Raw genomic sequence first — 24,976 nt, forward strand, 5'->3', positions numbered from 1 at the left:
CACAAGAAACTGCTTTGCCGTTTGTTCTTACCACCTTTCCACAGATGGGGCAGCTGTCGCTGCTACTGCTGGTGTTAAACCGGTGTTTCACTGTTTGCAGGTTGTTTGGGCCCAGACAATGATGGATATATCGAGAAAGCAGAAGGCAAAAAGACAATATTGGTCCAAAGGCATCGGTATGTTACGTCCCCCTCGAACTTGTTTTGATCATAACTTTGAACTGCAGGATGATGAAAGCAACACTTTCAGATCCAAAATGCTTGTCAGAGCACCCCTCACAAAACTTTAAACAGAATTCAAAAATACTTAAAAACACAACATAGGCTGCCACTGCTACCAGTACTCCAAGCACACCTGGCACACCTGACGCCATCTTCCTATGGCCAAAAAGGCTTGAACGTGTTATTGGGATTGAACAAACTGGATCAGGCTATTTTAAGTGTTATTCATCTGATAGTGTGTTAAAGTAAATGATGAGTCTTCCTCACACACCACAGTAAGTCATGGAGTTCCTCAGGGTTCTGTACTTGGACCAATTCTTTTCTCATTATAAATGCTTCCTGAGGTACTATCATTAGACAGCATGGTATAAACTTTCACCGCTATGCAGATGACACTCAGATTTACTTCTCCATGAATCCTGATGAAACCAATCAGTTTGTTAGATTACAAAGACGTCTTAAAAACATGAAGACCTGAATGACTCTGAATTTTCTCCTTATAAACTCAGACTGAGGTTGTTGTCTTTGGACCTGAGAACTGTCCAGCTATGTAATTAATCTGGATTACATTAATTTGGCTTACAGTACTACAAAGAGGAACCTTGGATTTATTTTTGACCAGTTTTGTCCTTTGGCTCGCATAGATAACAGATTTCTAGAACCTTCTTCCATCTACGTAATAGCCATCCCTTACTGCTGCTGCCTTAGGCTTAGACTGCAGAGGGATGCCCCTTGATGCACTGGGCTCTTCCTCTTCATCTCTCTGCTCCTCATCCTCCATGTAGCAACGTGACAGTATCGCCATCATTTATGTGTCTCCTCAGCAGGTCTTCCTGGATATAAGCTGCAGGGTCTGCTGGTCTCTCTTTCCTGTCCCCTACACCCCAACTGGTCCAGGCAGATGGCCGCCCTCCCCTTCTGGTTCTGATCTGTTTGAGGTTTTTTCCATCTGTTAAAATTATGTTTTTCCTTTCCACCTCTTGCAGCTCAGAATGGGGGACTCGATCAAAGTCAAGATTTGATGCAATCTGCTGGTTTTCCTAAACAACGCTGTTATTGATTATGAATTGGCTGGAATTGATTTGTCTGTAAAGCCCTGAAATAATGTGATACAAATAAAGCTGAATTGAGCTGAATTATGGGTATCTCTAGGCGTCTATGGGAGTCTCTGGGCGTCTACAGGAGTCTCTGGGCATCTAATTGAGTCTCTGGGAGTCTACGGGAGTCTCTGGGAGTCTCTGGGCATCTACGGGAGTCTCTGGGAGTCTACGTGTGTGTGTGTGTGTGTGTGTGTGTGTGACTGTCTGCTGATCCAGTAAAATGCTGTTAGAGTTTATGTCATACACTTTTTATTAGAAACCATAACCATGTGACTGAACTAAAATGAAACGGTCTTCCATCATCTGCTGAGGGACAGTCTGAGCTCCTCGTACATCATCTGGTCCTGCAGAACAAACAGAAACCGTCACATCAGGCACTTCCTCCACAGTGACTCAATCATGGTTTGGTGGGGTCGGACTTGGAGGTCTTCAGTCACTGATAGAAGATGGGACTTTCTCACCTTTTTAGAGACTGATGGACGAATGGTCCTGAAGGCGTCCTCAAAGTTGTGTTTGCTCACCCTGATGTCAGCAATGGACCCAGATGGATGTTGGTGACCTGAGAGGAACAATGAGAGCCATCATCAGTTAGCGTAGTGATGATCAGACTGAACCAGATGTTCATGTGTCGGCTCTGTCCCATACCCTCACGGTGGGACTTCAGGTGGGCTTTCAGAGCATTAACAGATGCTTCCCTCACCAACGCCGTCAGGTCGGCTCCACTGCAAACACAAACAAAAGTAAAAGCTCTCAGATTGTTCTGGCTGCTGCTGGAGTTTAAACCAGGAGAAAGAACAGCTGCTGCTTCCAGCTGCTACTTACGAGAAGGAACTACAGCGTTCATCGAAGGCGATCTGCTGGAGACTGACGTCCTGTTCCAGCTGAGGTTTGCTTCCCCCCTGAAACACAGATCTGAGGTCAGATTCGAATATCTACACTTCCCTCGGTTCAGAGATGCTCTTACACACCAAAACCCAACATGGCATCCCAGTGGGCCGGGTCTACTGGGCGTTCAATAGTTCCAGAAAAGAGGCTTCTGCTGGTCTCTCACGCAAAGATCTTATTCATAAAACGTGAAGGTCTAAGAAGAAACAAAAGTCTTCTTGTCAGAGGAGAATAAAACTAATGATGAAGAAAAGGAAGAATACTTCTGTGTGCAGATTTCAGAAACCAACATTCTGAGTTGAGGCAATTCACAGGAAATGATGGCATGAAGCTTCACGTCTTCACGTCCAAAACCTGAATTCAAACATCTGATCCTGATGAGACAGAAGCACTCCAGGATCCTCCTCTAGGAACCTTCTTTTCTTCTGGGAACCTTCTTAAGGATCTTCATCTAGGAACCTTCTTTTCGCTGGGAACCTTCTCCAGGATCCTCCTCTAGGAACCTTCTTTTCTTCTGGGAACCTTCTTCAGGATCCTCCTCTAGGAACCTTCTTTACTCCGGGACCTTCTCCAGGATCCTCCTCCAGGAACCTTCTTTTCTTCTGGGAACCTTCTCCAGGATCCTCCTCTAGGAACCTTCTTTACTCCGGGACCTTCTCCAGGATCCTCCTCTAGGAACCTTCTTTTCTCTGGGACCAGCAACCAGGTCTGTTAAATACCTGTCCTCTGCTTCAACCACAGGAACCAGGAACTCAACAGATTCCTTGGGAGAAATTTCATCCCTTGTAAAGAGGAGATCTTTAAGCTGTGTTCACATTAAATACAAACGGTGCAGGGCCACATTTAAAGTCAACTGAAGAGTTGACGTGTTTTCAGTTCAGGTATTGCGAATGGATGTGAATCTGTGAGCTGAAAATCTGTCATGCCGCCTGTCGGGTTGATGACACGGAGAGTGTCATAGAGTGAGAACTGGTGGATTTACCCAGATCTAAAAATGGCAGGAAGGTAGTGATCTGTGGGAAACATTAAGAAAAATTAGCAGAGCTGCAGGACGACTTGTGTAGTAATGAAAATATATTTGGACTTCAGTACATAACCAACTTAACTTTAGGGCTGTGCATCTTCACTGATTCAATTCAATTATCTTGTCAACAATTTGATTCAGAGATGCGTCACTATGTGTTGCATCCTCAGTTTTCTTTATCACTGCACATTGCTACTTTCCCTCATTAATGAATGAAAGCAGTCAGATAATTATGAACTTCCTGTTTATAATTATATCAGAAATCAGTCTGAATGTCCTGATATGGACAAAAATCATAAACGATGATGTTATTTTTTTTGTTTTCTGATTGCCAAAAAATAAAGAAATATCACTATAATGTGACGTAGTTATCAAACGTTCTTGCAGTGAAGCAGTGTGTTTTGTCTCTTCAGTCTTTTCATAGTCAGTTCCGACAGAACATGGAAGTTATGAAGATGTTTTTCATGTTCTCCTTTATGAAGTATTTTCTGTATGTTTGCTTAGTTTTACAGTTTTCCTAAATGAATGTTTTAAAGCGGATTCAGCCTCTGATCTTCCGAGCTTTTACAGCAGCTACAACACGCCGCACACAGCGGAAGCTGAATGTTTGCATTACATTACAAGCCATTATTTTGTTGCTGCATCGAGGCAGAATTGTCCACATCCGCATCACAATACATCATAGAAATGATTCAATTCAGCACCCTTGCTTAGCATTAGCTTCCTCCACCAGTTAGCTGGTTTTTTTGAATTGACAAGTTCATGTGACACAACATGAACTTGTCAAAGGGAAAGGAACACCCCTTAGTGTGAAAGGGGTGTTCCTTTCACACTAAGAAACCAGGCAATACTTGAGGATTCTGTGGTAATCAGATTACCTGAGTGATGGTGAGCAGGATGGCATGGCGGTCTTCTGGACCTGGCAGGCCCACATACAAGGTTTTATCCAGACGGCCTGGTCTCAGTATGGCCGGGTCGATGATGTCTGAAGGAGGAACAACAGATAACCGTTTAGATCAGAAATCATTCTTACAACTTGAAACATGGAGGTGCTACACCCTGACTGGAACAGGCCTAACCAGACCAGGACCATTACCTGGTCTGTTGGTTGCAGCCATGATGAAGACCTGTCGTCGCGTCTCTAAGCCGTCCATCTCTGTTAGCAGCTGGTTGACGACCCGAACGCTGGCTCCTGACTAAATAGATACACAAGAAGCTGAAACAGTAAACCAGTCTGTAGCAGCTTTTAATCCCAGTATAAACCAGTCTGTAGCAGTTTTTAATCCCAGTATAAACCAGTCTGTAGCAGATTTTAATCCCAGTATAAACCAGTCTGTAGCAGCTTTTAATCCCAGTATAAACCAGCCTGTAGCAGCTTTTAATCCCAGTATAAACCAGTCTGTAGCAGTTTTTAATCCCAGTATAAACCAGTCTGTAGCAGCTTTTAATCCCAGTATAAACCAGTCTGTAGCAATTTTTAATCCCAGTATAAGCCAGTCTGTAGCAGATTTTAATCCCACTACAAACCAGTCTGTAGCAGCTTTTAATCCCAGTATAAACCAGTCTGTAGCAGCTTTACATCCCAGTATAAACCAGTCTGTAGCAGTTTTTAATCCCAGTATAAACCAGTCTGTAACAGCTTTTAATCCCAGTACAAACCAGTCTGTAGCAGCTTTTAATCCCAGTATAAACCAGTCTGTAGCAGCTTTTAATCCCAGTATAAACCAGTCTGTAACAGCTTTTAATCCCAGTATAAACCAGTCTGTAGCAGCTTTTAATCCCAGTATAAACCAGTCTGTAGCAGCTTTTAATCCCAGTATAAACCAGTCTGTAACAGCTTTTAATCCCAGTATAAACCAGTCTGTAGCAGCTTTTAATCCCAGTATAAACCAGTCTGTAGCAGCTTTTAATCCCAGTATAAACCAGTCTGTAACAGCTTTTAATCCCAGTATAAACCAGTCTGTAGCAGTTTTTAATCCCAGTACAAACCAGTCTGTAGCAGCTTTTAATCCCAGTATAAACCAGTCTGTAGCAGATTTTAATCCCAGTATAAACCAGTCTGTAGCAGCTTTTAATCCCAGTATAAACCAGTCTGTAGCAGTTTTTAATCCCAGTATAAACCAGTCTGTAGCAGCTTTTAATCCCAGTATAAACCAGTCTGTAGCAGTTTTTAATCCCAGTACAAACCAGTCTGTAGCAGCTTTTAATCCCAGTATAAACCAGTCTGTAGCAGATTTTAATCCCAGTATAAACCAGTCTGTAGCAGCTTTTAATCCCAGTATAAACCAGTCTGTAGCAGCTTTTAATCCCACTACAAACCAGTCTGTAGCAGCTTTTAATCCCAGTATAAACCAGTCTGTAGCAGCTTTACATCCCAGTATAAACCAGTCTGTAGCAGTTTTTAATCCCAGTATAAACCAGTCTGTAGCAGCTTTTAATCCCAGTACAAACCAGTCTGTAGCAGCTTTTAATCCCAGTATAAACCAGTCTGTAGCAGCTTTTAATCCCAGTATAAACCAGTCTGTAACAGCTTTTAATCCCAGTATAAACCAGTCTGTAGCAGTTTTTAATCCCAGTATAAACCAGTCTGTAGCAGCTTTTAATCCCAGTACAAACCAGTCTGTAGCAGCTTTTAATCCCAGTATAAACCAGTCTGTAGCAGTTTTTAATCCCAGTATAAACCAGTCTGTAGCAGCTTTTAATCCCAGTACAAACCAGTCTGTAGCAGCTTTTAATCCCAGTATAAACCAGTCTGTAGCAGCTTTTAATCCCAGTACAAACCAGTCTGTAGCAGCTTTTAATCCCAGTATAAACCAGTCTGTAGCAGCTTTTAATCCCAGTATAAACCAGTCTGTAACAGCTTTTAATCCCAGTATAAACCAGTCTGTAGCAGCTTTTAATCCCAGTATAAACCAGTCTGTAGCAGCTTTTTTTCCCAGTACAAACCAGTCTGTAGCAGCTTTTAATCCCAGTATAAACCAGTCTGTAGCAGCTTTTAATCCCAGTATAAACCAGTCTGTAACAGCTTTTAATCCCAGTATAAACCAGTCTGTAGCAGTTTTTAATCCCAGTATAAACCAGTCTGTAGCAGCTTTTAATCCCAGTACAAACCAGTCTGTAGCAGCTTTTAATCCCAGTATAAACCAGTCTGTAGCAGTTTTTAATCCCAGTATAAACCAGTCTGTAGCAGCTTTTAATCCCAGTACAAACCAGTCTGTAGCAGCTTTTAATCCCAGTATAAACCAGTCTGTAGCAGCTTTTAATCCCAGTACAAACCAGTCTGTAGCAGCTTTTAATCCCAGTATAAACCAGTCTGTAGCAGCTTTTAATCCCAGTATAAACCAGTCTGTAACAGCTTTTAATCCCAGTATAAACCAGTCTGTAGCAGCTTTTAATCCCAGTATAAACCAGTCTGTAGCAGCTTTTTTTCCCCAGTACAAACCAGTCTGTAGCAGCTTTTAATCCCAGTATAAACCAGTCTGTAGCAGCTTTTAATCCCAGTATAAACCAGTCTGTAACAGCTTTTAATCCCAGTATAAACCTGTCAGATTATGAGGCTAAAATGATGTAAAATGAATGTATGAATAGATAAAGCAGCATAAAGGCCGACCAGAAGAAGAAAGCAGAATTTATTACTAACAGAACTTTGTAGAAATAACACACAGATCAACAGTGACCAAACCTTTTCTCATCTCATCGTTCTCTCAAGTTTTGGCTTTCAGGAGAAAAAATATTATCATTGAAACAAACACACAACAGAAACTGTTTCCATGTTTCCACTTTTTCCTCATTTCCAGTTATTCCTGCTACTATTTACCTGCTATCCTCACTAAACCAACTCCAGCTCAGCTGCTTTGTGGCGCCACCGTGCATCAGAAACGTCTTCTTGGCTTTATTCCAGCCATAGAGGAGCATTATTTTTCTTCTTTTCACACACACACAGAACTTTCTGCTCACTGGTTGATCTTTGGCTGCTCCTGATTGGACGTTACCGTCAATCTAAGCTCTCTGATTGGTGGAAAGTCTGACAGGAAGTGGCTTCATCATCATGTCCAGGTCTAAATAGAGGTCTCTTAGCAACATAGTAGTGATGGTGATGTTTTTATGATGAAATGTGACAAATAATGATGTTATCATGGATCATTGTGGATTTACCAGATTCTCTGAATAAGAACTACATTTAGTGTCTGGATTGTAAACCTGCTGGACGGGATAGAAATGCCTGGAAAACCTCCGTAGATCACATAAAGGGTAGCTATCCATCACAGTTTACCCCACAGAGCTACACACTACTGTTTAGGGGTGTTGAGTTTAATCATTTCTACGATGCACTGCGATGCGGACGATTCTGTATCTATGCAACAACTTACTGGATTATGAGTAATGTAAATATTTTGCTGCTGCTGTGTCTGTGGCGTGATCTGCTGCTCTGTAAATATATATTTTTTTATCTCAGGGAAATCACATAACATTAAAAACCAATAACTTAGCTTAAGGCTAACGTCTATAGAAAATACAGTTGGCAAGCTAGTAGTTAGTCGTCTAGCTGAAGTGAACGCAGCAATAAACACAAACTCTGTTATATTTAGAGATAATAATTATCTGACTGCTTGTATTCATTGATGAAGAAAATTGAGGATGCAACACATCATGATGCATCGTTGAATCGAATCGTGAGACCAGTGAAGATGCACAGCCCTACTACCGTTCCTAATAGACTGATGAAAGAGGAGATAGATCTCTGTAAAATCTGCTGGAGTTTTGAGGGTTAATTACAGCTGAGTGTCATGTCGCTCAGTCAGAAGACTCATCATCCTCATCTTCCTCACCTCGTGGCCTGAACGGCGTGGACACAGAGCATCAATCTCATCAAAGAAGATCACACAAGGAGCCGAGTTGCGTCCTCTCTGGAAGACCTGTCGCACGGCCCGCTCGCTTTCTCCCACGTACTGCAATCACAGACACACCTCCATCAGCTGGAGCTCCAGCAGACCTCATCCTGCAATACCAGCTTCTCCATCAGGCAGCGGAGTCCAGTCACCAGGTACAGAAACAGTGAAACAGAAGCAGGATGGATGCTGGTCCAGCTCAGACTCACCATGTTGAGCAGCTCTGGACCCTTCACAGAGATGAAGTTGAGGCCCGACTCGTTGGCCACCGCCTGTCAAGAGAGAGCACAAGAACATGCACTGAGACAGCAACAATGAGCAGCTTCAGTCTAAAGACAGCCACAAGGTTGCACTCCTGCTCCACCCTCAGCACTGGGTCAGAGACAGATCTCATCTAGCAGGAACAGAACTAGCGACTCATTCTGTATGAATGTTTGGGAGGCTTCATGATGAACTCCAAGCTGAGGATCACATGTGATGCTGTGTGACTGACACCTTGGCCAGCAGGGTTTTTCCACATCCTGGAGGTCCAGCCAGCAGAACTCCAGATGGAGCACTGAGACCCAGAGCTCTGAACTGCTCAGGAGACCGGACTGGAGCCTAAAGGGGACACAAAGAAAACACAGCTGCATCACTCTGGACCTCCAGCCGACCACATCAGGGTCAGACCACAATCTCCAAAGAAGACCAAATTCTCTCTTTTATGAGATTTATAAACCTCATTAGGTCATATTTTATCCCCGGTAGAAGATCAACATGTCAGATCAGACGTGTTGCTGCCATCAGATTCGCCATCAGCTTTTAATTTTTTCATCACATGGTGAAATGTCTCAGTTTCACCATCTGACATTATCTTCTACTGGGAAAAAATATGACTTCATCAGATTCATAAATCATTATATTCTGATTTTATTTACATTTTATACAGCCTCACAACTTCCATGGACCTGGGGTTGTAGTTGTTATCTTGTTAATTCATTACATCATTATTCTGCTGTTTTTAACATTGCAGGGACTAAACTTACAATCTGTCTGCAGCTGTGCATAGAGAATAAAGACATCCAGCGGGATCTCAGGGGATGTGTGGTGTTTACCAGTATGGCCATGGTGAGCTCCTCTCTGATGTCCTGCAGAGCTCCGACATTCTCCCAGGTCACATCTGGCACAGTGGCGAAGCCCTCCCTCTTCGCCGATGGCTGGACGCTGCCCAGAGCTCCCTGGAAGTCTGACATTAGGATGGACAGGCCTGCCAGCTCTTCCTCTGACAACGTCTCTGTGTTCTTCAGGAGACTCAACAGGTGCCACAGCTCCCCCTGCTGGACACGGCAGAAAATGCACCAGAGAGGGATCAACAGAATGCATCCACTCATCCTTCACAGGATGCAAACATCTTTACTTCTGCTTTTTAATTCTACAAAAACTTGCGTGCAGAAGACATTTTTAATTTTGCATTTCCAGCAAGAAGCCAATAGACACGGAGCTCGGTACCTGCAGCTGGTTCTGACCGGCCTCAGCCGGGCCTCTGCCTCCTGACTCCTCTTCAGCAGAGCTCTGCGGCTGGATCGGTGGAGCTGCCCGAATCTTCATCAGAACCCTGTTTACAGCACACATGGCAGCTTCGCGGCACAGAGCCATGAGGTCGGCTCCGACGTAGCCGGGGGTGAGCCGGGCCAACTGCTGGTAGTCAAAGTCCTCCGGCAGCGTCAGCTTCCGACACAATGTCTTCAAGATCCTGACAAAAGACGGAGCATCCATGTGAGACTGATCATGCTGGCGAGAGATTCAGTCCGAAGAACCAGTTACCGGAGACGGGCGGGCTCATCTGGGATCCCCAGACAGATCTCCCTGTCGAAGCGTCCAGCTCGACGGAGGGCAGGGTCCAGGGAGTCTGGCCTGTTGGTGGCCCCAATGACCAGAACCTGAGCCGTCACTGCCAGACTGTTGAGGTCTGAAAGAAGCACAAACATCTGTAAGGGTGGGTTTCACGTCTTGTTGTCATGACAACCGGTTTTTATCTGCACAGACATTTGGTAAGGTCGAGCCCTGCTGCTTGGAACATGCTGTAGTCTGGCTTTTCTCCTCATTCCCAGCTGGCTGGATGCAGCTCACCTCCACCTGCGCTACATCCAACGTCAGTTTGTGTGTCTGATCATGTGTGTGTCCTACCGTCCATGCAGGTTAACAGTTGAGCTACGATCCTCCTCTCCATGTCTTTAGAGGCCACCTCTCGTTTCGGGGTGATGGCGTCAATCTCATCTATGAACAGGATACAAGGGGTGGAGCTCTGCAGGAACAATCAGTGATGGTTGGAGGTCAGAAACATCTGATCGAGCTTCTCTTGAACTTTTACCGTAACTGATTTATGTTCACTTGTCCTCCGCTGTTTCTACCTGTCTGCTAGTTTCTTTCCTCTCAGCTTCCTGTATGGATGTTCTGCAGAACTTGTTTTGGGGCCAATGCTGTGAGCATTAAGCCACATCTTACTATTGATGAGCTTATATTCTGCTAATTCTTCAGGAGCCGTCACGATTTCAGCATCTAATTTGTCCTGCAGCATTGAGTGACAGAACAAAAGTTAAATAAAAATGTCTGTCTCAATCGGGAAAAGTGCCATGACTTTTGTTGTATAGTTTTTACAAAACTAACAAAAAAAGATTTTTTCCCGTTAAAAATGAATGAATTTCTGCCTAAATGAAAAAACCCAGCCCACTTTGGAACTCTAACGCAGGCATACTGTCAGGTAGAAACTTCCTTCAGGACTTCTGAAATGGCGAAGAAGAAGACAGCCGCCGAATTTTCTGGCTCTCTGGTTGCTAACATTCCCCGACATGTATAACTGACTCAAGACTCTTATAACGTAGTTTGAAATAGTATGAAAGGAGATGAGAAGAAAAAAGGAGGAAAGACAAAAGAAAACCCAAAGACCACGGATAAATAACCTAGCAAAGAGGAAGACACTAGCCAAGCTGCTAGCATGCAGATTGAAAAAACAATGGAACATCAATGCGGAAATCAAAGCGGTGCATTCAGAGATGAAAAAACAACAACACAGAGAAGCTTAAGAAAGACCTGAACGACCTGAAAGATAACTTTAATAAAAAATTAAATGTCACTGCAAAGACCTCAGTGAGCTGGGTTTGTGGAGGAGACGGAACAGAGGAGAAATGCTTGAAGACAAATGAATGGCTCTCCCATACGCTGGATAAGGATAACCAAGATAAGGTTACGGATTTGGATGCACATTCAAGAAGAAACTTCAGGATTCATGACGTCCACGAGGAGGCAGAAGGGCCCAACGTACAGGTTTTTGTGGAACAATTTATTAGGGGGGCATTCTTCCTTCCCGACGCTACTCTGAGAATTCACCGTTGCCACCGATTAGCGGGTAAGAAACGTCCCCAGGACTCTAATCCAAGACCCATTATAGTATGCTTCCTGGAACACACCACTAAGGAGCTGGTTCTACGCTCACCGTGGAATAAGAAAGAGATTAACTTCGAGGATTGGAGAGTGTTCTTTGAACTCCACCACCAAACGCTACCCTGCGAAACTTCGACACCAGCCCGGTAACCTATGAGAGCGCATCAGAAGCCTGAATGGATTTTAAAACATGGAAGTTTGTTTCACAATGACAGTTTAACTGGTCGAGCTTCTGATTAATAAACATCTGGTTCTCTGTTAATCCTGATTTATTTTCCAAAAACAATATCAAATGTGCCTCTTTACTAATTTTTGCAAATAGCTTTAGTATCTAACATGTGGTGTGAAAGGTAATATTGGATTTTGTAGAAATGTCCCACTTTACACATCATTTCTTTGGTCTGGAATGATTCATCTGGAAGAATACAACTAGATTCTTTATATCTCCCCAAACCAGAAAAGCCCAAACTGGTATCCCTGAACAGGGAAACAGCTGGACACAATGGAACAACGAATCTGCCCTGTTCCATATATTTTGGGACCAATCCAAACTGTCCCCCTACTGGATAAAAATAATAAAGATTGATTGATTAAATCAATACAATAATACACTTCCAGCTTTTAGGATCCTGAATAAAAAAAAAAATCATTAAAAGTTTAAAATGACCATGAAAAAGAAAATTTTTACCCTCCCAGCTTTCCCTCTGACTGCCTCCCGGCTTTCCCTCCGACGGCCTCCCGGCTTTCCCTCCGACGGCCTCCCGGCTTTCCCTCCGACTGCCTCCCGGCTTTCCCTCCGATGGCCTCCCGGCTTTCCCTACGACGGCCTCCCGGCTTTCCCTCCGACTGCCTCCCGGCTTTCCCTCTGACGAACAGCTTCCTGACCCCCACAGCTCCTTGTGTACTTCCATTATTTATGTTTGTCTTCAACTCAGGAGGTGAGGGGTCTTCAAAAGTCTTCAAAGACGACGGGAGAATCATCGAAGTTGCGTCTGTCTTGGGAAGACCCTTTTGCCTCAACTTTTCATTTGACAAGTGAGCTTGAGTTTGTTCGAGGAGTGCGTGGAGCTATAAATCAGATGAAATCTGGGACTCTGTTTCCAGGAGCTTCTAAAAAAGGTCTGAAGTTCATTAAAAACAATCTTTTTACAAAATCATACTAAGTTTTTCTTTTTGATAACAGGCTGCTGCACAACAATGTGTTTGGCATGAGGCCTTTAATCTACAGAAAATCCAAGACGCAGTGAGGATTTCCCTAAAAAGATAAGAGGGGAGGATATCTCGTACAGCAGAAAGACGTAAATCATTTCTCCTTTAAAACAGAAAGTAGCTGTTTGACTCAAACACTGATGTTTCACATCAGAAAGATGTTCAGATGATGTGAAGCTCTCATAGAGCATCGTCTTCATCCTGCCTGTTCTACTCTGTCTTTGTCTCTCATTCTGTCTTTCTTTCTTTCTTTCTTTCTACTGACCACAGCCAGATCAAACAGCTCCCGGAGCTTCTGTTCAGACTCTCCCGACACGCCGGACACCAGCTCCGGGGCCGACACCTTCAGCATGGGTAGCTCCAGTTCCTGAAACAATAAACAGACAAAACTATCAGAGGCTTTTTCTTTCCAAGAAACCAAAAGACTCCACAGCATGAATCACTTGTTACCCCCGCCACCGCCTGGGCCAGCAGGGTCTTTCCACAGCCAGGAGGTCCGTGGAGGAGGAAGCCCCTCGGAGGAACCATTCCCAGATGCTGGTACACCTCGGGGTGCCGCATGTGGATCAGAAGCTTGCACACCTCCTGCAGAAAGGAGAACTCTGAACGTTGTCTTTTCCTCCTCCGATGACATTAACCCACCTCATAGAAAGACGGAGACACTGACCGTTAACGTCTCCTCGTTTCCTCCCACGTCTTCAAACTTCACCATGGGATACTGCAGCTCCGGGGACTTCCCCTTCACTGAGAAAAGAAAAAAGGACCTTAAATGCAGCACAATGACATCACAGAAGGCTCAGAAAGACGCAGTTAATCCCTAAATACAGAAACATCAGGAGGATTAAATGGACTGTACTCATACAGTATGTTTCTAGTCACATGTTGACCACTCACAGTACTTTTACACCGTGTCACAATCATACAACTCTTACTGTTACATACTAAGTGCTTTCTCCTGTGACTCGCATTAATAACCTGACACACACATCTGGAGGCAACGTGGTGTTCAGTGTCTTGCCCACCGACACTTCGGCAGGTAGTCAGGGGAATCGAGCTTCCCCCTCTGAAGCTATGTGGGGTTTATGTACATGAGGAAGGACTGGTTATCAGCAGAGGTACCTCTCTTGTTCAGGCTGCGAACATCAGCAGCTTCAGCTGAACCCTTCGTCCTTTTTCTTGTCTTTTTATGAGACTTCTCAGGCTCCAGCATTGACACATCCATCTGCTGATAGGAGATAAAAAGACAACACAACCACAGCTGGATGTGTTGCATCTCACTGCCGGTCACAATAAGGATAACTCAACCTCTTCATAACACACCCCCTGTACAGGAGGCTCTCCTAGGACTACTTTACTCATTCCTAAGATTGCTTTACTCATTTCAGACAGGAGGCAGAAAAAACTAGACCTTATGGAGAAGAGATTTAAATAATCAGAAAGAAATACAGATAAAAGAAGATAAACTCTATGTGACAACACATCTAAAGCAAAATGAGCTGAATTTATCTTTTATTCTGCATCATCTGTGATGATTATTTACCTTTGTTGTTGTTGTATTAGAGGTGTCCTCTTCACACAGGTCAATGAGGATGCTGCTCTTCGAGGGCCCTTTTCCTTTATCAATGAACCAGCCTCCAGAGGAAACCAGAGTCCCTGACTCTGGAGGGGGGTCGGGTCTGCGAGCAGGACTGATAACTGTGTTCCCCCTCCGGTACAGGGCCGTTACAGAGCTGTTGGGCTGCAAACAGCAAAAAGCAGCCAAATCTTAGATTTCGCTGATGTTGAACCACCAGAGTCCACAAGTGTCAGTAGATTCATATAAAACCCAGATTAATTCAAACAGTCAGGTCATACGAGTATCTCCTCTCATCCAAGTTAAAATCAAGTTGAGAAAGCATCAGGAAGCTATTCATCACACTTTATTCTCTGCAGAGCAAATATAGTTAAATCAATCATTAAGTCATTTGGAGACTGCAGCTTTAGTGCAGCTTAAACTATGAAGTCGATGGTTTGTGCATGCTGTCAGATTAAACCTTTTACAGATGTTTTCTTACGGTGTTGTGAAGAATATGGTCATCGCTGTCAGATGAGTCCTCTGACGTGCTGCTGACGTCTCTGCAAACACACGGGAATCAAAGTCTACCTCTTGTTTACTCACAGTAGGGATGCAAATAGCACACACATAGTACACAAATAGCACACACACACAGCACATGATACTATGTGCTTGTACTCATACTCAAAAGTATTCAAAAATGTGTTCCGATACTACAGAACCTGATACCAATGTGAAAAACTAGGGCTGTCAAAGTTAACATGGTAATGCAAAGAGATAAATCTGTGGAATTAACACGCTGCTAACACATCAATGCATAAACAACAATATTACTCATGTCCTAGTAAAAGTCTGAAAGTGGCATCACCTCAGCTAGAGAAGCTGATTTCAGGCATGTAGGTACTTCGTCACCAAGTTGAGACGAATCCAGCAGAAACTACTTTATCCTCCTTATGTCTGAAGATTCAGACAGTTTTCTAGCCTTACATGCAGAGGATGCTGCAGGCTGATCCATTTATCACACCATTAACCACTCAGTCGTCCATCTGGCCCACACTCCTACCAGTACACTGTGATGGGATTTATTAGTACTCATCTGAACTATTAGCAAATACTCAAACATAAGTACTTGTACTCGGTTTGATAAAATGTCTCTGTCTCTGTGCATCTCTAAATCATCTTTTCCAAACTACAGATCTGCTTTCTGCGAATCTGGAGTATCTGTTCCAGAAACTTTGTGATGAAAACATGTGAGCAACTGCAGTATTTTTGTCTGAGTGCCGACAGCATCATAAGAATTCCTCTTTAGTTCAAGACTCAAAGAGCCACAGACGACAGCTGAGACAAAAAGATGAAGATTTTCTCAAGTTTCAGAAGTTGTCTTGCAAACAGCTGCTATACATCCATCGCTAGACAGTAATCAATGACTAAACCCAGTCAGTGTGGATTAAACCCAGTTAGTGTAGTTTAAACCCAGTCAATGTGGATTAAACCCAGTTAGTGCAGATTAAACCCAGATTAAACCCAGTCAGTGTGGATTAAACCCAGTTAGTGAAGATTAAACTCAGATTAAACCCAATCAGCGTGGGTTAAACCTAGATTAAACCCAGTCAGCATGAATCACACCCAAGTTAAACTCAGTTAGTGTAGATTTAACCCAGATTAAACCCATTTTGTGTAGATTAAACCCAGCCATTGTAGATTAAATCTAGATTAAACCCAGTCAACACAAATTTAACTAGATTAAATCCAGCCAGTGTAGCTTAAACCCAGATTAAACCCATTTTGTGTAGATTAAACCCAGGTTAAACCCATTTTGTGTAGACTAAACCTAGCCAGTGCAGATTAAACTCAGATAAAACCCAGTCAGTGGAGATTAAACCTGATTAGTGTAGATTAAACCCATTTAGTGTAGATTAAACCCAGTCAGAGTAGATTAAACCCAGTCAGAGTAGATTAAACCCAGTCAGAGTAGATTAAACCCAGATTAAACCCATTTAGTGTTGAATAAACCCAACCAGTGTAGATTAAACCCAGCAAGCACAAATTAAACCAGATTAAACCCAGCCAGCATTTATTAAATCCAGTTTAAACCCAGCCAGTGTAGATTAAACCCATTTAGTGTAGATTAAAGCCAGCCAGCATAGATTCAATCCAGATTAAACCCAGTCAACATAGATTAAATCCAGATTAGACCCATTTAGTGTAGATTAAACCCAGCCAGCCTATATTAAATCCAGATTAAACCTGATTAGTGTAGATTAAACCCATTTAGTGTAGATTAAAGCCAGCCAGCATAGATTCAATCCAGGTTAAACCCAGTCAGCGTAGATTAAATCCAGATTAGACCCATTTAGTGTAGATTAAACCCAACCAGCGTATATTAAATCCAGATTAAACCCATTTAGTGTAGATTAAAGCCAGCCAGCATAGATTCAGTCCAGGTTAAACCCAGTCAGCGTAGATTAAATCCAGATTAGACCCATTTAGTGTAGATTAAACCCAACCAGCGTATATTAAATCCAGATTAAACCCAGCCAGTGTAGATTAAATCCAGATTAAACCCATTTAGTGTAGATTAAGCCCAGCCAGCATAGATTCAATCCAGATTAAACCCAGTCAGCGTAGATTAAATCCAGATTAAACCCATTTAGTGTAGATTAAACCCAGTCAACGTCTTCTTGTAGCAGGTGGCAGTCTGAACACACTCAGTTTGGAGGACCTATGACAGCAAGCTAAGCTAACAGCTACTTAGCATAGCAGAGCAGTAGCCATTAGCTTAGCTCCCCTTCAGACTTCCTCCTAGATGCTGATAAATTCAAAATCAATCTAATGGATGACAGTGTTCGGTGTTTGGTTGAAAGCATGTTAAGATGTGTCTGAATGACTCAGCAGAAAACCACTAAACAACTTAAGCTTCTAATATCTGATTCCCCAACATATTTTACTCATAACTTACCACATTTCAGATAGAAAGAGAGACCAGATATTTAAGGAGAGTAATTTGTTCAGAAATAATAATATTAACCTGTAAAAAATTGGTGCCATTGGAGCTGAAATTAGCATGCTCTGCTAGCTCCTGGCTTAAAAACTGATGGTTCACAATCCAAACATGGCCTCGGACTACTTAGAGGACATGAAGTGGACGTCCTGTGTGAAGGTGGGTTTGAAATGAATGAATGAATGAAATGAAATGAATGAATGAATGAATGAATGAATGAAAAATACTTTATTAATCCCTTTGCAGGGAAATTCATGATGGTCCAAATGGTTTGGGGCTTAGGATCTTGAGGTCAAACACTTACCCTCCATCATGGCCACTCTTTGCCCTCTTAGCTAAGTGTTTGCTCTCCAGGTCATTCAGGCCAGATTCCTCCTTGATAGCTTCGTACACTTCAGACAGAAAAACAACCATCACATCTTCACACAGAATATTTTCCACATGAACCGCAGACTCCAGAAAGCTATAATGGATGTTTTAGTAAAGTGGAATTCATTCTGGGGTGATGGAAAACTCATCTTCATACAGTCTGGGATTATTTTATTAAAATAACATTCTTCCTCATGCTTTTTCTGTTTGGAACATAAATGCATATCATACGACCACAGAAGGATTTTCAGATCTTTTACCTTTTTCAACTTGGATTCTGAAAGCAGTCTTGTTCCTTCTGCCATAGTCCAGCCTAGAGACGGATCAAATCCTCGTCAACACAGTTAAACAAACGCTTCTTACCAGTTAGAGATAAACTACCAACAGTGTTTACATCTAACCATGACGTGAAGAGGCACACACACCTCTGTGAAAAACCAGTTCTCAGCTACTGGTTCCAGCACTGGAATCACTGTGCTTAGAAAAGTTCATTTAACCTGAATAACTTTTAACGCGAAATAGTTTTGATGGATTTAATTTAGTCATCTACAGCAGTGAATTAAACAGAGTAATCAGATTACTACAAATTACTACCTGTATTTTTTCTGAAGATCCAGGGCCACTGCCGATAGGTCAACGTAGTCACTGCTGCTGGAGGTCAGATACTGGAACACAACCAAAACCCCATTTAATCCGGAAACACCCAGAACCAGCATCTCACTCTAAAAATTATACAAGCACATAAATACAGGAATGTGATGGCGATGGACCAGGACCTGGACCAGGACCAGGATCAGGACCCGGACTAGGGCATGCAGATAGGAGGTAGACTATTGGAAAAAGACATTTATGGACTAGAGAGGAAACAGTGAGACGGGTTTACCAGGTCAAACTAACAGGTTCAACATCCAAACTAAAACTTTTCCATATTTCCAGGAACGTGCAGATAATGACGTATCTGCTTGCTCCTGCTGGTGATGGTACAGCAGCGCAGCACTGTGTGGTAACAGCAGAGCATTTGGTGCTAAAGCTGTACACAAACCAGGACTGTCAGCACCACAACACAGATGGTCACGAACGCCATTGTTGTTGTTGTGTTTGGCGCGTTCATCACACTGACGTCATCTCCTCTAGTGGTGCGGCTACGCTGTCCTCACAGGACCACAGACAGTAGAGGCTTCAGACCGATTCACCTTGGTACCTGTTTCAGACATGCTAATCCCTGGCTTCATGGGTATGAAAGGGTCGATTGCTAAAATACTTTTGAGGTTTCACTGCAATTCGGCGTCGTAGGGACGGCCCCTCCTTCCAGGAGGAGACATTTCCTCCTGCTTGGCTGCCGTGCAGACGCTTCCCGCTTTGCTCTCCCTTCTGCTGCATTTTCTTCTTTTTTCTTATCTTCACCGGCAAGAAATGTAAGAACAGGGACTCCTGCTCACTTCTTATCCCACTAATTCTCCGATGATAGTCAACTAAATCTATCAGAAATTATGGTTCCAGTGATTTATGTCTCCTAACCCAGCAGCATCAGTGAGCAACTTTCTTTGAGGATAACAGCAGAGGACTGAAACGCTGCAAGGCATTCTGGGAATGAGGAATTTATTGACTCTATTGGAGCTTCTGTACAAGCTGTCGAGCCATCAAATGGACTAAGTCATTTAATCATTTCAATGTAATTTATGATTTTATTGTGATTTTTGTTATTTGTTGCTGCCTTTTTCTACTTTTTATTGCTTTCTTTGCACCATCTGTAATGCTTTTAATGATTTATGTAAAGCACTTTGAATTTTTCTGAACATGAAATGTGATCAGTTATAGGCCATATCGCCCAGCCCTAATTCTAGATTTTACTGGAAAAGCAGAATTCCCGTTAATTATCCATGCTCTCAGTCCTTGTCCTAGCATGTCTCGTCCCTGTAGTCCCTCTCCATCAACATGTCCTCTGTTATGTCACACAGCTAATCAAACCCTCCTCTGGTCTCAGTTCGTTCCAACCTTGTTATAATAAACTTAAGAAAGCCTCAGAGGAATAAAAATATCTCCACCTGTTCCACTCGTTGTTTAAGCCGGCCGTCCATCCAGACACCTCCTCGGTTCTTCATGTCCTTTCAGATCTGCTTTGAACCTGGAAAAGGACAATGATGAAGAACAAGATGAAACAAAAGAAAAGTAAAGGTTTGATCTTATCTTCATTTCAGACAGTCGGTCGGACCCCTCCCCTGATGCCAACCTGCTGTAAAACAACAGACTCATTAAAAGTTGAGCCACGCATGAAAGGGCTGCCCCATGGACTGTCTCAACATCCTTGTTACTGGCTGAATACTAGTCACCACCACCTGTTCAACTTCCTGTTAGCACAGATATCCAACCAGCCAATCACATGGCAGCATGTAGTCATGTGGACGTGGTGAAGACGACCTGCTGAAGTTCAATCTGAGCTTCAGAATGTGGAAGAAAGAAGATTTAAGAGACTTTGAAAGTGTCATGGTTGTTGGTCTGAGTATTTCCTGGGATTTCCACCCACAACCATCTCCAGGGTTTCCAGAGAATGGTCTGAAGAAGAGAAAATATCCAGAGCAGCAGTTGTCTGGACCAGGATGCAGCAGAAGACACACCGGGTGCCTCCTGCCAGCTAAGAACAGGAAACTGAGGCTTCAATTCACACACACTCACCAACACTGGACAATAGAAGATGGAGAAATGTTGCTGGTCTGATGAGTCTCCATTTCAGCTCCACATTCAGATGCTAGACTCAGAATCTGCTGGAAACATCATGAAAACATGGATCCATCCTGCCTTGGATCAACGCTTCAGGCTGCTGCTGGTGTAATGGTGGGGGGAGATTTTCTTGGCTCACTTTGGGCCCCTTAGTACCAACGTGGCCTGGTTTAACCAGCACAGCCTACCTGAGTATTGTTGCTGACCATGTCCATCCCTTTATGACCACAGTGGAGCATCTTCTGATGCTACTTCCAGCAGGATAATGCTCCATGTCACAAAGCTCAGATCATCTCCACCTGCTTTCTAGAACATGACGATGAGTTCACTGGACTCCAACAGCCTCCACAGCCACCAGATCTCAGTCCAGTAGAGCAGCTTTGGGATGTGGTGGAACGGGAGATTCTCATCATGGATGCAGCCGACAAACCTGCAGCAACTGTGTGATGCTGTCATGTCAATATGGAGAAAACCTCTGAGGAAGGTTTCCACCACCTGCTTCATCTATCACACCAGGATTAAAAAGGTCCGACCCGGTACTAGAAGGTGGACCTGATGAAGAGGATGACCCGGTACTGGGTCCCGGTACTTCAGCCTTATATGTGCTGTGGAAGAGGAACTATTATTGCAGGCGACTTTAATTGTGTACTAGAAAAATCAGACAGAATGTCCACAAGGTCTTCAACTTCACGACTAGATGCAAGTTCTTATGAATTGAAAAAAATGATAGAAAACAGTAAATTAAAGGACTCCTTTAAATATCTGTATCCAAATAACCCAGGCTATACATGGACTAATGGAACTTCCTTATCGCGGATAGACTTCTTATTAGTGTCTAATGGCATTACACCAATTACAGTCGAAAATGCACCAGTACCTTACTCTGATCATAATAAGTTGACAGGTAGGTTTATATTGTCAGATGGTTATGAGATAAAATCGGGGCCGTGGAAACTGAATACCAGTTTTCTAAAAAATGCTCATGTGGTTCAAAAATACAAAGCCAAGTTAGAACAATGGCTGTCATTACAATTTTTGTATGACTCTGTATGTGAATGGTGGGAAGACCTGAAACTTAGAACGCAACGGTTTTTTAAAAGAGAAGGAATGAAACTGGCGGAGTATAAGAGGGAACGGTACTCGAGAAAACAAGCTAAATTACAAAGATATTATAACCTCCTGCAACTTGGATTTCCTGTTGCAGAGGACATAACAAAATTAAAGGCGGAAATGATGGGGACACTTAACGAAGACAGCAAGGGTATCTTAGTAAGAAGCAAGGAGAAACGTATAGAAGAAAATGAAAAATGTACCAGTTACTTTTTCAAAAAGGTACACCGTGCAAAAAACATAATTATGAAAATAAATGATTCAGAAGGAAAAGAGATTACAGACCAACAGGAGATCCTTTTGGAGGCTCACTCCTTTTACTCAAAATTATATGAAGATAAAGATGTAGAAGATAGTGAGATAGACTCCTTTCTTTCAAAAGTAACAGCTAAACTAGAAGAGGATGATAAAGAGTTATTAGAGCAAGAATTGGATACGGCAGATCTCACCCAAGCAATACGAAGCATGAGTGACAATAAAACACCAGGATTAGATGGGCTCCCGAAAGAGTTCTATCTTACCTTTTGGGACCAATTAAAAGAAATTTTACTACAGGTATATAAAGAATCTCGGTCTAGAGGCCTCCTGCCCTTAACTATGCGCACCGGCGTGATATCTTTATTATATAAAAAAGGAGAAAAGAGTAACTTAAAAAACTGGAGACCTTTAACTTTATTAGGAGTTGACATAAAAATCCTGGCAAAATCTCTATTTTTCAGGCTGCAAGACGTGATCTATAAGATAGTAGGTGTGGAACAAACGTGTTCTGTCCCAGGGCGCAAAATAACAGATAGTCTCGCCCTCGTTAGAGATTCTTTCTTGTACGGCCAAGACAGGAAATTACCGCTTGGCTTTCTTAGTCTGGATCTCGAAAAAGCCTTTGACCGTATTAGCCACAAATATATAAAAGCGACATTAGAAAAAGTGTTTTGTAGTAAAGGAATTAAAAAATGGCTATACCTTCTGTATGAAGGTTGTAAAAGTAAAATCTTGATTAATGGTTCCCTTTCAGCACCGCTGGATATAAAATCCGGAGTACGGCAGGGATGCCCTCTTTCCCCGATCCTATTTGTTTTAGCCATTGAACCTCTGGTCTGTGCTTTAAGACAGAATGACAGGATAAGAGGACTTACTCTCCCAGGTAGTAGAGGAACAGAGGTAAAACTAAGTGTTTATATGGATGACCTAACACTCTTATTGTCGGACAACATCTCTATACAGGAGACGTTGAGGGTCTGTAAAAAATTTACCAAAGCATCTAGTATGAAAGTAAATGAACAAAAGAGTGAAATACTGTACTTGAATTGGAAGGAAACTAAAGAAACAAGGGACATAGTAGAAAAAACAGACTTTATAAAAATATTGGGAATATACATAGGAAAAGATATGGAAGCAAAAAACTGGAACTCTAAACTCCCAAAAATACAAGGGAAATTATATCGATGGAGGGAAAGGGAACTATCACTGTTGGGCAAAATCTTGATAATTAAAACAGAAGTCGTGGCATCATTGGCCCATCTAGCAGCTACCTTTCCTCCACCATTTTTGACAATAGCCACACTGAGGAAAATAATATTTCGTTTTATATGGAGTAGCCAACATGAAAAACTGAAAAGAGAAATCATGTATAGACCATTAGAAAAGGGGGGAAGAGCGGCCCCAGAAATTGGTTCTAAATTGAAGGCCATGTTCATAACCCCGATCCTTAAAGCTTGCCTGGAAAAAGAAAATACGACGGCATGGACCTTTTTTGCAAGGTTTTGGATAGGACGACAAATCATGCTTAAATGGGGAAAAAGGGTGAGTTTAAACACTCCTTACGCAGAAGATTGCCCTAATATTTATAAGACGGTACAGAAGAGTTTACAACATAACCTGACGGAGATTCCGTCAGGACAAATCACAAGACAAAAAGTGGAAGGAAAACTATACTGTACACAAAATTTAACAGAAGTGGGGAAATATATTAAAGAAAAGTGTGAGTTAACATGGATTAATGTAAATTGTAAGCTGCTAAACAATATGCATAAAGATCTGGCCTGGTATATGGTCCACCAATGTCTACCAACCCGAGCCTTCTTAAAAAGTAGAGATCTGACACGTAGTGCCCAGTGTCCTAGACCCCTTTGTGGAGACGACGAATCAGTTTGTCACGTCATTTGGTCATGCCCCTTTGCAAAGAGAGTATGGGTCCTCATGTCAACTTGGTTACAAGAAATGTATAACACTCAACTGTCTTATGAAAAAATCTTGTATGGTGAACTGAATGGAAGATGTACAGTTAATATTTACCGTTGGTGGGTTGTGGTAAACTGTGTAAAGGATGGTTTATGGAAGGCAAGAAACATTTGGGTTTTTAAGAAATTTAGAATTCCTGAAGAGTCGGTGGTAAAATCTACAATTTATATGGTTAAAGAATATACGACCAGGGATAAAATGTGTACATCAAAAAAGGAAAGGTATTCAAAATGGAAGCTACCGATAGAGTTTGAATTATTGTAAATATGCGGAACCTCCTCAAAAGCCTTGATTAATGTCCTCTTTGCCCATTTTTCTTTCAAATGTGTGGCCTGTTTTCTTTTCTTTTTGTATATATCTTATAACATTTTAATTATTTTTTTGCTCTGGTTTACAAAGTTAAGCACAGGTCTCCTTGTTTTTTATCTATTGCCTTTACCTAAATATTTAATTTTTCATTATCTATCTTAGTTTTAAGAAAATTCAGCGAGGTTTTTGGGTAGTCCTGATTATGTAAAGTTAGCCAAGAAATCCCTTTATCTTTGTTTTTGAAATTATGTGACCGATGGAATTTTTGTTGAACTTGTAAAGAAATAACTTTGTGACTGGAACAATAAAAACCTGAAAAAAAAAAAAAAAAAAAAATAAATAAATGAAAAAAAATGACCCGGTACTGGAAGGCGGTCAGTCGTGTGTCTCCCTGAAGGTGACACTAGAAGGTGTCAGAAACGTTGTCTCCCTGCTAATTAAGATGTTAAAATGAGTCGGGAAGACACAAACTCCGCATTTATGTTATCAGAAAAGGAGAAATGAAGCTGTTGGAGAACAACCAGCACAATGTTTGGAAGAATAACGTAATCCAATCACTCCACTGAACAGGACAGACAACAACACCGAGTTCCGGGTCTTACCTGAACTAAAACATTTCCACGTGCACGTTAAACCTTCTGGAGTCGGTGGACGGACTCAGCACGAGATCGACACTGTTCAACTTCCACGGCAGGGCGAATCTCAAAGACTCCGCCTACTGTCGAGCTAACGACCAATCCCACTTTTGATTAGAATCCTCCTCACCAATCACAATGAAGCGCACCTCCCACTTCACACCGGCTGATCCAATCTGACCTCGGTTTGAAAGTCTACCCGGAAATGGAAGTGAATAAGATCCGGGTGATAATTTAAAAAACTAAACAATCTTTTCTTTCTGTAGAGGTGACAGAAAAGTTTTAGATGTTAG

The 24,976-nt window shown here is 42.4% G+C and overlaps 1 protein-coding gene across 2 annotated transcripts; it reads right to left on the bottom strand.

Annotated features, from left to right (window-relative positions):
• Window positions 1-1,557: 1,557 nt before the first annotated feature.
• Window positions 1,558-24,888, bottom strand: nvl (nuclear VCP like). 2 transcript variants are annotated; one of them, XM_042010142.1, is made up of 24 exons: window positions 24,651-24,888; window positions 19,719-19,798; window positions 18,268-18,338; window positions 17,934-17,986; window positions 17,609-17,696; window positions 14,803-14,863; window positions 14,289-14,486; window positions 13,868-13,970; window positions 13,416-13,492; window positions 13,199-13,333; window positions 13,014-13,115; window positions 10,286-10,403; window positions 9,923-10,067; window positions 9,608-9,851; window positions 9,214-9,435; window positions 8,615-8,719; window positions 8,329-8,391; window positions 8,060-8,179; window positions 4,327-4,426; window positions 4,109-4,215; window positions 2,144-2,220; window positions 1,967-2,043; window positions 1,783-1,880; window positions 1,558-1,665 (listed from the first exon to the last, which is right to left on the bottom strand). In XM_042010142.1, exons 2-24 carry the CDS (start codon window positions 19,773-19,775, stop codon window positions 1,621-1,623), a joined length of 2,466 nt encoding a protein of 821 aa, XP_041866076.1. In that variant the 5' UTR covers window positions 19,776-19,798; window positions 24,651-24,888; the 3' UTR covers window positions 1,558-1,620. The 2 variants fall into 2 exon arrangements, with proteins under 2 accessions (XP_041866076.1, XP_041866075.1); XM_042010141.1 differs by having other exon boundaries at window positions 13,868-13,973.
• Between the last annotated feature and the right edge of the window lie 88 nt (window positions 24,889-24,976).

Source organism: Melanotaenia boesemani, chromosome 16 (assembly GCF_017639745.1).
Source record: "Melanotaenia boesemani isolate fMelBoe1 chromosome 16, fMelBoe1.pri, whole genome shotgun sequence".
Classification (NCBI taxonomy): Eukaryota; Metazoa; Chordata; class Actinopteri; order Atheriniformes; family Melanotaeniidae; genus Melanotaenia; species Melanotaenia boesemani.

Bases quoted from the DNA above. Each gene is read 5' to 3' on its own strand.
- nvl (XM_042010141.1), bottom strand. From the start codon at position 19,775: ATGAAGAACCGAGGAGGTGTCTGGATGGACGGCCGGCTTAAACAACGA. The intron at 17,697-17,933 runs GTAAAAGATCTG...TTCTGTCTGAAG, and splicing joins CAGAATCCAAGTTGAAAAAG to TGTACGAAGCTATCAAGGAG. The intron at 2,044-2,143 runs GTAAGTAGCAGC...TTGTGTTTGCAG, and splicing joins GAACGCTGTAGTTCCTTCTC to TGGAGCCGACCTGACGGCGT.